This window comes from Protobothrops mucrosquamatus, unplaced genomic scaffold, assembly GCF_001527695.2.
Source record: "Protobothrops mucrosquamatus isolate PMUCROS unplaced genomic scaffold, P.Mucros_1.0 scaffold303, whole genome shotgun sequence".
In the NCBI taxonomy this organism is placed as follows: Eukaryota; Metazoa; Chordata; class Lepidosauria; order Squamata; family Viperidae; genus Protobothrops; species Protobothrops mucrosquamatus.
Window position 1 is genome coordinate 671,662 of NW_015386645.1, and position 14,667 is coordinate 686,328.

Below are 14,667 nucleotides of genomic sequence, written 5' to 3' on the forward strand. Positions count from 1 at the left end.
ATGTAGTAAAATTTAATGGGGAACCCTGTTTAATTACAGATAGAAATGAATTCCTTGAGAAAGGACCTACTGTATTTAGAGTGAATTGAGTGAGAACAAGGCTAAAAGTAAAAAAAAAAATAATGATCACCAAAGCACTATTTGAACTTTGATCACAGTAATTAGATCATAGAAAATTCAATGACGCATATCAGCTTGATTGGGAAAATTTAGTTTGAAAGTAGATCCTGACAATAGGTAACAAAACCGTACCTGTCTTGTAAAGGTAAAGGAAGTCAGAGCAACTTTTCTTCAACCAAATAAAGTGTCACTTAGAGATGATTCCTAATCTTATTGAACCATGTCCAGTAAAGGACAAACAGACAACATCATTTAAACTATACTATGAGAACAGAACTGAATATGGACTGTGTGAGAGTCTTTGGCTTCAAGGTCCATCTCAGAGATTGTAAGAACAAAAAGAACATACACAACTGCCTGTGACATTGCCACAATAACAATGATGATGTATAGAATGGAACACTTTGGCAAGATTAATATGTCAAGTACAATTTAAGTACTAGGTACAATTGTGTTTCCACAACTGGAATAAAGGAAACATTGTTGACAACATAGTTTAATTCACTCTTTTTGTCAATTGCTCCCTTTTATTAAGATCTGGTCTAATTATAATAATGTAACACTTGGGGAAAAAGATAAAGGCCAGGAGCCCAGCACTAGAGGCCAGAATGGCAAATATCTCCACAGCTATTGTATATTTCCCCTTGGTGCTTATGTAGGCAGGGACAAATGACAACCAGACACTGCAAAACACCAGCATGCTGAAAGTAATTGACTTGGTTTCCTGAAAAGTGTCTGGTAACTTCCTAGCTAGAAAAGCTGCAATAAAACTGACAAAGGCCAGGAAGCCCATAAAACCTAAAACAGAATAAAACATTGCAACTGAACCTTCATTACATTCTATAATTATTTCACTATTTATGGACAACATATCAAAATCTGGGAAAGGGGGAGAAGTTCCAAGCCATACAGTACAAAAGGTACTTTGAATAAGAGAACAGGAAAGAACAATGAAAAGAGACAGTCTTTTCCCAACCCATGTCCTCATCCGTGATCCTGGTTTGGTGGCCATGAAAGCAAGAACCACAGTGATGGTTTTGGCCAACATACAAGAAATAGCCACTGAGAAGATGATCCCAAAAGCAGTCTGTCGAAGAAGACAGGTCATCTTCATGGGTCGACCAATGAAAAGCAGAGAACAAAGGAAGGAGAGGAGAAGGGAGATAAGAAGGGTGTAGGAGAGGCTGCGGTTGTTGGCTTTGATAATGGGTGTGTTGTGGTACTTCAAGAAGATTCCTAGCACAAAGATTGTGATAAAAGAAAGTACAAGAACTGATGTGACTAAGCCTGTCCCCAAAAGGTCTCCATAAGATAGATACGTTACATGCTTTGGTATGCATAAATCCTGGTCATTGTTTGGATATTGACCTTCTGGGCATTGGAAGCAATCATCCATATCTGGAAAGCCAAATACATATATTAAAGTCAAAACATAACAAGAAAGCCCTTAGTATATTGCATGATATTATGGTGCCCTTATTGATACAAATGATGCAACTGTTATGATTGAGCTTCAGTGGAATCACTTTTTTGGGGTAAAGATTTTATACTAAAGAACACATTATTATTAGATAGACAGAAACTTTATTTGCACATTGAGCACCAAAATAATACCCAGTAAAAGAAACAAAGCAAAGTCAACCCTTAATATCAATGAATTCCATCAACCATTTGTGAGTGAAGGTTACATTTAATGTAGTAACATTTGCTACTTTTGGAGAGATAGATTAACCTTGTTATCTAAGAAATAAAGAAATACAAATTATCAGGATGCCCTGTATTTTTAGATTAAACAGGTAATCAGTATGTGGTGAATGTTCCTATAGAACTGACAGTGCATGGACCATAGTTTCTGAGGCACCTGTAGTATATCACAGGGACAGTTTTAAGTTTCATAAGGGATATTCCTTTATTTCCCTCATAAAACAGCTGAGGAGAACAGCATTCAGAATAACAGAGTTGGAAGGGATCTTGGAAGTCTTCTAGTAAAACACCCTGCTCAAGCATGGAAACCCTATACTAGTCCAAACAAATGGTTGTCCAATCTATTTTTTAAAAACCTCCAGTGTTGGAGCACCCACAACTTCTGGAGGCAAGTCATTCCACTGATTAATTGTTCTGTCAGGAAATTTCTCCTTAGTTCTAGGTTGGTTATCTGCTTGATTAGTTTCCATCCATTGCTCATAATGGAAATTGCAGTACTTAGTGCAATGGAAGGGATATCCATTGTCTGAAGCCACCTGGATGAAATCTAGTGATTTAAAAGCTGACAGACTCATTAATAGATTCTATAACAAACCTAGAGGCAACCTTTAACCTATGATTTTGTTTGCATTACAGAATTTGTCCTTTTTGTAAGGGGATGGATGTCAATGCTGCTAACATTGGATGTTCTTACTTTGACAACAGATGGAAATGCAGCCATTTTCTCTATTACTTTTAGAATTAGTTGCTGCTGGGAGTGGGAATAGAGATGAGAGTCCAGCTAGTCATAACAATAATAACTTAATCGTGGGAACCCAAGGACATTGGGCCCAGAGCTGATAGTGTTTTGGTGGGCTGGAGAGCTGGGGAGAAAGCCTGCACTTTAAACTAATTAGGGAATGTGATTTATGAGTGTTTATTGGAGGAGGGAATTGCACTTTGTTACTTTGTATCCAGGAGAGGGAAATTTAGTTTCTGGTTTCAACTATGTAGTGCTGATACTTTGTCTCTCGAATAAAAGAGTTTCATCTATCGGAACCATGACCGCTTATGTGCTTTGGGACAGAATGTTCTCAGTTTTTCTTGATTGGGATATTATGAAGAAAAATATCTGTGGATCATCATCCTTTTAAAATTTTATCATCCCAGAGATTGTACTTAGGCAATTTAGCCCAATCCAAGCCTTGCTTAATGTAGGAACTTACATAAAACACCTCTGAAAAGTAATTGTCTAGTCCCTGTTCTGCACATTTAATCAAGGAGAATCCACATCTATGCATAACTGATTTCACAGTTAAGTTGCTTTGTACTAACAGTGAGAATTAAGAATGAATTCTTAAATAAATCCTAGAATTAAGGAGAAACTTCCTAACAGTGAGAACAATTAACCCATGGAACAGCTTGCCTTCAGAAGTTGTGGGTGCTTTATCACTGGAGATTTTAAAGACACTGGACAGCTACTTGTCTGGAATGGTATAGAGTTTCCTGCCCGAGCAGGGTATTGGACTAGAAGACCTCCAAGGTCCCTTCTAACTCTATTCTGTAACTAAGAATGGTCTAGTTTTGAGATCATATTTCCCTAGTCCCATATTTCTTGTTGAATTGAGAAAATGTGAGAAAACCCTAGCTTCCCCTAGCCCCAGTGTCCCTCTATTAAATGTTCCTCCCTCCCTCCCTCCAATTCTTTTTTTACCTGTCTGGTCAGAGATCTTCCCCTTTGGACATGGAGTGCACTCATAGCAGCAAAACAATTTCCCTTCAATTTTGGTCTTTCTGTAACCTGAATGGCACTTCTGATTACAGACTGAAAGGGGTCTTTTCTGTTCAAAAATAATAATAAAAAACATTTGCAATATAGAAAAGTTTTGAAATGCTACACCCGTTAAAGATATAGATACTCATTCTCTCTGATATGGCTGAAATAAAATATACAATAATGAAAAATCCTGGGAAATTTGAGAGAAGAAAATCCCTCCCATTACTTAGACTGGAGTCAATTTTGTGACATTTGCAAGCAAAAAGGTTGAAAGAAAAGGTGTGTTAATTTAAAAAAAAAACCTGAAAATTAAATAATCAGCTCTCATCAAACATAGAAGCAAACTGTTTCCTGAAACACTTAGATGAATCTAGATCATGGGTGTCAAACTCGCTGCATTATGGGATGTGTCACGATGTATCGTGACTTTTTTCACATTGCCAGAGCTGGGGTGGATGTGGCCTCTGCATGCTTCAACTGGCCCGTGAGCTGGCAGTTTGACACCCCTGATCTAGGTGAAACAAACCTCAGGATATCATGTTATGAAATTTCCCCTTTTATTCAGCAGAATTTATGTTGAGTTGGGGGACCAATCTCATTCTTTTTGACTTTAGTATTGATGTATTTTTCCATTGCATTTATCTTTTATTTCTTTATTTATGCATTTATTCCACTTCCCCTCTATCCTAAGGCTGGGAATTTCCATCTAGAGTAACTAGGTGCTGCCAAGGAAAAAACTAAAGATGTAAATCTGATAATAAATTACTGCTACTGGAAACATTAAATCTTAGCTAATTAAACTCTCCAAGTATCATTTGCTTTAATAAAGCAACATTCTTTATATATTTATTTTTTCTGGAGTGTTAGAGAGAGGAATTAGGCAAACTTTTTAGGAGCAATATTAAAATTGTTGCTATACAATAGCAATATCTACAAAGCAAATGTTAAAGAAGTGGTAAGAAGTGGACAATTCTTCAGAATGAAGGGAAGACAATATATGCACTTTCTACTGAGGTATGAACCTGAATATTCATGGCTGGTCATAATAAAATTGAACCAAACCATTTTTGAAATAAGATAAATCTCACCTGATTAAACCGGTTGGGCCAAATGATCTTCTCTTCAGAAATAATCAATGGTTTGTCAGAGAGGGTTCCTGGATCTATCCTTCCAACTTTGACTCTAAGAAATGTTTGGTTTGGAAATATGATCCAGTTTATAGCATCAAATCCTGCAACTATTTCCCCATTGTTGTCAAAGGAAATCTCTCCAGTACTGCTATTAAATGATATGCTCTGCAGAAAGTGGTGGAGCTTTATAAACAGGGGATAAGAAAGATAAGAATGCATTTCATTAAATCAGCATCCATATTGTAGTTAATTGTCCTTCAAAACTTGCAGTGGGCTACTGTAATGGAAACCAACAATTCAGCAAATAAAACATTTTATATACTACTGGTAAAGTATTTAGAACTAACCATTACTATAAGATTCCATTAGACGCTTGCGTATATTGCTACCAAGGCCTGTAAAATGGGGAACTATATATTTTATTACTACTGAATGATCTTTGAGCCACTCCTAGCTTTTGTATAATTGCGAGGTTAGTGTCCGTGTTTCACTGTCATATGTTAGAGCAGGTAGCACACACTAATCAAAAACTTTTCTCTTCAGGAATAGGGGAAGATTGTTATGCTGAATGCCGGCCAACCACATTTGACACGCTATTCACTTTCCTTTATTGTATCACCTTCCTTTGAGATTCATTGGCCAAAATATATGTAGTGGTCTACTATGTTCTTCTCCAGGTATTTTTTTTTCTTTCTTTAGTGAATTTATTAAACATAACCTGGCTCTTTTTCACATTTATTTGTAATCCAAATGGCTCTCCTGCTTCATGCAGCTCTTCTATGCTTCTTTGTAGCTCTTCTGGGTCTTGTGAGAAGAGAATAACATCATTTGCAAATCTTAAGTGAATTAAATAGGTGCCATTGATTTTTATTCCATCTTTTGCCCAGTCTAGTTTGCAAAACACTTGTTCAAGGTAGGCTGAGAAAAGGATATGTGATATTGTATCATCTTGTCATACACTTTGTTCTATGTTGATTTCCATTTTAAGATCATTAAGGCAAATTGTTGCCATTGGTTTTTTTTTTCATATAATGATTGTAGTAAGTTTATGTAAGCAGTGACTATGCTTTGGTTGAGCACTGCATTAGTTATTTCTTGCTGGAATACTGAGTCAAACACCTTTTTGTAGTCAATGAAAGCCATGCACAGAGGCATGGTGTATTTGTTGTGCCTTTCTTTCTTTTTTCTTTTTGTAAAGGTTTTATTGGGTTTTTTACAATAACAGCCTTAGTGCCTGGTGTATAGTGTGTTGTCTTGGTTCATAAATTTTTTAGAAAAGAATATACAATTAATAATAGTTAATAAACAATCAATAATAATTAATTTTTATATTTCCATGATTAGTATATCAATTTATAATATATTTCCTTGATCTTCTCTTCACCCAGTAGTATTCTCCTTGTACAACATTAAACAAATATAATTTCTAATATTTGATATTTTCCATATTTAAATGATTAAATAAAAACATTTTCTTCTATAATTATACCAACAATAGTCCATATGTAGCATTTTCTTCTTATCAGCTTATGTTATTTTCGTAAGAGTCATCTTATTAATTCACCAAGTATCTTATTTTCATAAATCTTGTTTAAGCTCAATTTCTCCATAATATTCAAACAATTCTTATCAATCATATTTTTCCCAGTATTTAACATCTAAATATCCAAATTTTCCATTTAAATATATCACCCCAGTATTTTCATCTTTCATATATTATAGAGATACTATACTACTTATTTATCATAACATCTATCCATAACATCTTTCTAGTCAATTTATATTTCACTTCTATTTGTAAAAATTAGTTAAATCACTATATATCCTTTTTTTCAGAGTTCTTAATAAGACTAATTTCCCTTCAATATTTCAATCATTCCTTAATCCTAAATCTTTTCAAACTTAATTTGTATTTAAAATTCAAACTTTTCCTTCACTTACAACATCCTAATATTTTTACATTTTTTATCTTATCAAAAAATACTATATTACTTATATCTCTTATCCCACTTATTCTAAAGTCCCTTTATGGCCAAAGTTATTTGTTTATTTAGCCATATTCAAACAAGTGCTTACTCATACAATATTTCATCTGGTAGTGTGAATCCAGCTCTTCAGCCCATCTCTAATCTTCTTCCTTTGCCAAATTGTTTTCCAAATTAATATTTGCAATTTTTTCAGTTCTTGTATTTTTGTAGTTATTGTTACGAGTAGAGGATACATAGTAGATAGGATGTATGCTTTTTGTCTCCCAAACAATGATTTTCCTAACAGTGTCCATTTTGTTCAGTCTTCTTTCTTCTCAGGTTTCTTTTGACGTTCTAATGCATAAGGTATCTTTTCCATATTTATTGTTGTATCCAAATCTTGTAAGTTTTTTCTTGTTTGTATTAAGTTATAATTCCCTTCATTTATAACTTCACCAGTTGAATTATTTTTTTTCTAGTTCACATTCTGTTGTCTGGATTGTTTGTTCATTCTTTACCATCATTCTTTGGATGTTTTTTTATTGTAGATTTAAGTTAGAAGTATATTCACTTATAGTATCAAAGTTATGTTTAATCTCCTCATGGTTTAAGTCTATTATAGTTTGTATCTGTCGTAGCATTACATAGTTTTTGTCTTGGAAAGTATTTGTCTTGTCTTGAAGTGTTTCTAAAGGTCTTTGATCTTTCAGGCTAAATCTTTCAGGAATAGATATTAAGTGTGGTTTTCTATCATTTTTTAATGTCATATCCATGTTATCTCCTCCTTTCGAGTAGTCCATCATAAATGCCATAGTCTCTGTAATTAACCTTGTCAAGCTAATCAAAACTCAAAATCCATACAGTCCAATTTTGTATAGTTCTTGTTTTTATATATAATTTTTGTAATCCACTGTAATTTTCAGTTGTCAAGGTTTCAGTAAAATCAATGTTTTATAACAATTCTTTCTTTAAGGAGTCAATTGTCAATTCAATATATTTAGCCAGCTTAAATCCTTCCTGTAACTTTCCTTCTCAATAATTTATCATAGATTAAAGTTTTTAAACAGTTCATAAATTTAAACCACAATCAAAGTATTTCTTTTCCTTCAAACACTTTCCAATCTTATGGCTGGCCCAGTATGCAATTTCTTCTCTGTTCCTTAGCAACTATCTTCTTAAAAGTTATTAGAGTTCATGGGAACAGATTTTTTTTTCTTTATTTCTGGGCATTGTCTTTAATGTGCTATATTCTCATTGTCCACTAGATGTTAGCAAATATTTATTTTCCAGCTCTTTCAGATAAAAAGTTGTTATTATTTTTCTTTTTTTATGTAATTCAATCAAAATCCTTTAGAATATAATCATAGCAGTTTGTTTTAGTTTCTAAGTTTGATCAGATTGTAGTATTTTGAATTTAATTTCAATAAAGTTCTTTCCTCCTTAAAGGTTAATTTGCTGCTTCCGTCTATGGGGGAATGGGAATGTAGTCCCCCTCCCCTCACTTTCAGAGGTTGTTTGGTTTGGGGATCTTTCCCAGGGACTGGTTGTAAAATAAGGGAGAGAAGATCAAATACTCTCACCAGTTCCAAGCACACTGTTCCCCGTTGTTCTTGGTAGTGCTCTTGGACTTCAGCTGCAGTAGCTTGGCATGTGGCTAGCCTTTCTCCTGTTGGTTCCAGAGGACTTTCCCCGGATCAAACAAAGTGATTGCTGTCACTTTGTGATCAATGGGGTGCCCCTCCCTCGCGGTCACCTCTCTGGGGTGACTTCGGACCCATCTAGGGATCCCCTGGCAGGGCAAAATTAGCCTTGGGGAGCAGAGGTCCACTCTCACATGGCCATGCGCTACGAACATAAACCGGAAGTCCATTGTGCCTTTCAATGACTTGCTGAACAACCTGGATATGATCCATTGTATGTAGCCATTTCTGAACCCTGCTTGCTCCTTTGGTTTGTTCATCATTGAATGTTCTCAATATTCTTTTTGCTATTATCTTGGTGAAAACCTTGTAGATGATAAAGAAAGCTTATTGAGCAATAGTTCTTTAAATCACTTCGGGCCCTTTTCTTGTGTATAAGAATCACTTCAGCATTTTTCCATGCATTGGATATTTTTTCTCGAGTATAGTTTTACTAATATCTTGCCAAGTTTGAATTTGCTAGAATAAAATTGCATTTTACATATATTTTCAGGCCAAAATAAGGATGTAATTTTAATTATTTCTGATCTTTCACCACAAATTGATAATTTGATGGTGAGCCCAACAAATAGAATAACTATATTTATAATTATAAGTTAATAGCATTTTATCTACAACAGAACTGATGCTAGAATTTGGAGAACAATGATACATTTAAGCAATGCTTAAAGTCAAATTTTCTAAACAATACAAATTAGAAGTTAACTCTAAAACTCGAAAGCAAAATAAAAATCATCTTATTGTGCAGAAAACAAAGCAGAAAGTATACAACACATGAAACTGGTGCTCACCAAACATATTGTGACCATCACTTGAAAAATATACAGTTAGATCAGTCATAAATATTGGAATTTACTAAAAGCTGAATATATATGTGATTGGCTTAAGGATTGGCTTAAGGATGAAAAATCTGATATTGAAGCAATGCAGTCAAATTTCTAAACAGTACAAACTAGAAGTTAAAATAACTCTAAAAGTAGAAAGCAAAATAAATATATATATTATCACATAGAAAGCAAAGGACACACAGTTGGTGCTCATCAAACACATTGTGACTATCACTTGCAAAATATGCAGCTACGGTAGATCAACCACACACACTGGAATTTAACAAAAGCTGAAAATATATCTGATAGGCTTAAGGATGTAACAAGGCTGATAGACAACTTTGTAACTGAATCAATGTACTGTATCTGCTGAGATGTTCTAAGCAGTCTGCTCACCTTCCATGACTCTTGATTGAGGAATTTCTGTTTCCTCACTGACTTTTGCTGGCCTTGGAAAGCGTAAAGAACATGCAGAGCATGTGCGATTGCATTGACAGCAGTGTAGACACTGTAGCTGTGGGCAGTCATGCTGGTTTCAAACACAGTCATTGGGAGTTTCTCAAGTTTCTCCTCCCCAGTGCAGATAGTCTCATCCTCTATAGAAGACACTGGGAATATACAGTTAAATGTCTGTTGCCAGAAATCTTTTAAAAAACTGTCTTCTTTGTCCAAAGTTGGGTTTCTCATCTGAACAAAATTTTGGAATCCTGATATCTCCATTGATTGTACTGAAAGGGACAGAGTTCCATGCATGAAATTAATGTCCCAACTCCTTTGAAAGAGAACTGATGAGAAGTCAACATCTGCTGTCATCACCCAGACTTTTGTACCATAATCTACATTACTAAATTCCAACATGTTGAGTAAAAACCTTAAATTTAATATACTCTGAAATTCCCCATGAAGCAACACAACATTTGTTGTGCTATTGAAAACTGTTTTTAAAATTGCATGTGATCTCTGAACAGTTTTTTCATCCTCACTGAGAAAGCCAGCTGGTATTTTTTCTATAAATTCAAAACAGACACCTTTTTTGGAAAACATGGGAATAATATTCCTCCATAAAATATCTGCTATATTGCCAATATTAAGGAAAAATACCCCAATCCAGGTCCAGCCGAAATGCAGAAGAAGCTGGAGAAGTCCTTTGTATTGACTAATTGCATTTGGGAACATCCAGTAAAAGAAATGTGATGGAGGTTGTGTCTTGATTTCTAGAGCAGAGCTATATGCAACCTAAATGAAGCAAGGAAACAGGAAAAGTATAAGCAGTTAGGTCCATTGGGCCCTGTGACTTTTTCAAAATTAATATTCTTCATACATTTAGAACTTGAAATGATATCATTCAGCCATTGTATTTTATGTCTGCTAAACATATAACAAATGTAATAAAATATTAGAAAAGTAAGCAACTTAAATGAAATATTAGAAATGTAATAGGTTTAAAAACTAGTCATGAGTTTTCATCAATGAACTCACCTGTACAAACTTGTAAGGTGTCATGATGGTAGCCATATCAAGAAAAGCAACAGAACTTGGTCCCTCAATGATGGCTATCAGATTATTTTGAAGATGACATTTATAGTTAGCGATGAATGCATCTGATTCAAAGAGGAGCTCCACTGAAGCTTTGTAAGTATGTTTTGGACTGAAATAGTCATTATAGATGTTGAAGCCTAAGGTGATGTTAGGTAAGATGAGAGGACTTTGATTAATCTCTTTCACTGCAAAAACCAAAGCTAAAATGTGTTGATAGCTCTGAGTCAGTAATCTGCAAAATGAATAAATAGAAAATTACTATATTGCCATTGGAATTTCAGAACTTTTAAGAAGGAAAGAGTCTTCTCTAATAGCTTGCTAAGGTATAATAAATATATTAATAGTGAAAGATTGAAATATAGCTTTAAAAAAGGAAATAGAAAACTTGTTCATAATTTTAAAATACACAACTGCTTACATGTGGTCCAAAAACATGTCCTGGAATGGGTGTCTTCTGAACTCTAATATGTTCATAAAAATGAAAGACTGTGAGAAAATGCCACCCAGGAGCTGGTCTCCTGAGTAATAATATTTAAGAAGATTACTAATAGGTTGGGTCCTGGGACATTTTAGCACTGGAACTCTGCAGACACTCTTAGGAAGGGGCACTAATACCAATAATCTGAATATTATGATCATGAACGAAAATCTCCCCATAAAAGAACATTTCTCCATCTTTACTTAGATTCTAAGTCAAAGCAAACCATATCTTACTAGCCTGGTAATACAGTCTCTCTCTGCAGCATCTGTATTTCTGAACTGGGACATTTAACTTCTTTTTATTTTGGTCTGTAGCATCATCAACAAATACCTGAATTCTCCACAGAGAAAGTGAAAAGCTTCTCAAAGAAGCTGCAGACCAAGTCACTATTCATAATTATAGGGTAAGCTTCTATGTGATTCCCATGCAATTTCTCTCATTGATTCTCTCAACGATTTCACTACCAGAGATCATTAACTGAAAATAAAAGTGTACTGGTATGTAATTAGAGGACCGAGGAGCTGAGAAGTGGAACAAAAGTTACACTGAAAAGAAATCCAAAATTTTGGTGTGTCTCTCTTTGGTTTTTCATGCCAAATTTCTTATATTGTGTCCTTTAACTCAGTCAATGGACTGAAATTTAGGCCCAATTATATAAATCCTTTAGTTTTTTTTTAAGGATCACTAGCTATCTAGAGTCAGAAGAAAAATTTTCTTTTCTGAATCTCACACCGTTTTCCCAGATGAAGGAGAATGGGAAAGTGGCTGTAGTTAAACAATCCTAAGTCTGTCTGTCTGTCTGTCTGTCTGTCTTTCTTTCTTTCTTTCTTTCTTTCTTTCTTTCTTTCTTTCTTTCTTTCTTTCTTTCTTTCTTTCTTATAATAATAATAATAATAATAATAATAATAATAATAATAATAATAATAATAATAATAATAATAATAATAATAATAATAATAATAATAATAATAATAATAATAATAATAAAAGTTGGAAGGGACATTGGAGGTCATCTAGTCCAACCCCCTGCTCAGGCAGGTAACCCTATACCATTTCGGACAAATGGCTGTCCAGTTTCTTCTTAAAAACTTTTAATATTGGAGCATTCACCGCTTCCGGAAGGTAGGTTGTTCCATTGGTTAATTGTTCTATCTGTCAGGAAGTTTCTCCTTAGTTCTAGGAGTTCTTAGTTGTTGTTGTTGTTGTTGTTGTTGTTGTTGTTGTTGTTGTTGTTGTTGTTGTTGTTGTTGTTGTTGTTGTTGTTGTTCTTCTTCTTCTTCTTCTTCTTCTTCTTCTTCTTCTTCTTCTTCTTCTTCTTCTTCTTCTTCTTCTTCTTCTTCTTCTTTTTCAGGGGAAATCAGGAGATTCAGACAATTCAACCAAGTATAAAGATTTATTTCAAGCTTGAGCTCTGGACAAGAATCGGATGAACTAGCAGTCAAGAGAAATGAGTGGAAGGTAAGAGAGTTATTTAAGGTGAGCTGGACTTAGATCTCTTGCAGGTGCAAGGGACTCATGACTTATGACAGATTTGACCCCTCCCTTGGTCTCAGCTTGGTCATCTCATACATACAGTTGTTAAGTGAATTTTATCTCATTTATAGCCTTTCTTGCTACAGTTGTTAAGTGAATAACTGCAGTTGTTAAGTTAGTAACACAGTTGTTAAGTGAATCTGGTTTCCCCATTGAATTTGCTTGTCTGAAGGTTGCTGTCAGAATCCAATTATATTTCATCTCTAGTTATTGACTATGGAAAACCCCATTTCTTCCCTCTCTGGATTCTGTCATACGATGAAAAGGAAGGGGGGTGAACAAAGGGGTTTTATGTCCCTCACTTCCTTCGGCACAACTTCAAAGGGACTGAATGTGGATACCACCAAAAGGACTCATCAATAACAATGGGGCTATCAGCTTTCATCTATTCCCCTCTGAAGTTTCCTTTCCACCGGCAGTGAGGAAAAAGGGGATGGAAATGTAACACCTGGGATTGCCGCTGGAAGGATGGTGGGGTGGGGATGTTGGGGATCCCTTAAAACCTTGAACCGTAAGGCTGTGGCCCCAAGTCCTGTCTAGAATGCCTGCAGCTATTTTCCCTTAATAAAGATGCCTGTTGGAAGAAATATTCCAAGAGTTCTGTCTTCTTAAGGTGCAAAGTGGGGTGGGTCCTGACATTAGACAGGACTTGCAGAATTAGTCCACCTGGAAGGGAGAACCTTGCTGGGGGACTTTGCAAAAATTACCATGTCAGACGATGGAGCAGGGAAGGGAGAAAACTCCCCGGGAAGGGAGCCGCTGCCCCGACTGCCAGATGTCGGGATCTGAGAGGTCAGATTCCTCAGGAGAAGAGGTGGTGGAGACATGGGACCACAAACCTCGGTGGTCAATGGGCGTTGGAAAGAAAGACGAGTGGGAAAAGAGATCAAGAAAGGTGACCCTGAGACGGGGGGCCAACCAACCAGTATGGAAGCAGGAGATGGAGAAATCCCTACACACAAGTGAGGAGGAAGGGATCTGGGCACCGTACTCAGGCTGGATCCTAGAGAAAGCTATCGACCTGATGAGGAGAACCCTCAGCTCCCTAGGAGAGGAGAATTCTGAGTCCTACTGCCGCCCCAGCTCCTGGAGCTGCAACGGAAGAGACACCGAGGGGGGAGTGGAACCTGCAGCCCCAGGGACATCTGCTGATCCAGGAGTCCCCACTCCCTGCTGACCCACAGATGGCAATCTGGATGGAAGACACTACCATCGACAATGAAGGCACCGATCCATTCAAAGACTCCCGTCGCTGGACGTGAGATTCAAGGGGGAGCCAACATGCTTGGGGTTTTTCCTAACCCAAGTCCTCAGCCACATGGAGGAATACAGGCGGCACATCCCCAGTGACAAAGCCCGTATCCGGATCGTGCAATCTGCCCCGGACGGGCCGGCCGCAGATTGGGTGGTGAACTTGCACGACTCCAATGCCCCAGAGCTCAACGACTTCAACCATTTCATGTCCTTTCTGAGAAGGTGATTTGAGGACCCCCTGGCTGATCGCAAAGCCCGCGAAAGGATAAAAACAATGAGGCAAGGCAAACACCTGGTAGCCGAATATATGCAAGAATTCCGGGCCATTGCCAGCAAACTGAACAGGCCGGAAGACATCCTCCTTAGCCATTTCAAAGATGGACTAAATTATGACCTATATGAGGGGACCCACCAAAGATGGACTAAATTATGACCTGCCCCGAGGGGACCCACACCAACTTGAGGAATGGTACGTCTTGGCAGAGGAAGCAGAAATCGACATACTGAAGAGGCACCGCCGAGGAAAACAATGGAGCCGCTCACTGCCTGAGTTGACACATGAACCAGGGAAACCATCGGCTATGGCCAAGAAGCAAATGGGGTGTTTCAAGTGCAGGAGAGAAGGGCATCGGGCTGTAGAATGCCACTCAAAAGCC

The 14,667-nt window shown here is 36.6% G+C and overlaps 1 protein-coding gene across 1 annotated transcript; it reads right to left on the reverse strand.

Moving 5' to 3' along the window:
- Positions 1 to 616: 616 nt before the first annotated feature.
- Positions 617 to 11,178, reverse strand: LOC107286623 (vomeronasal type-2 receptor 26-like). Its single transcript, XM_015815016.1, has 6 exons — positions 11,162 to 11,178; positions 10,684 to 10,975; positions 9,601 to 10,440; positions 4,669 to 4,893; positions 3,518 to 3,644; positions 617 to 1,518 (listed from the first exon to the last, which is right to left on the reverse strand). Exons 1-6 carry the CDS (start codon positions 11,176 to 11,178, stop codon positions 617 to 619), a joined length of 2,403 nt encoding a protein of 800 aa, XP_015670502.1.
- Positions 11,179 to 14,667: the final 3,489 nt, after the last annotated feature.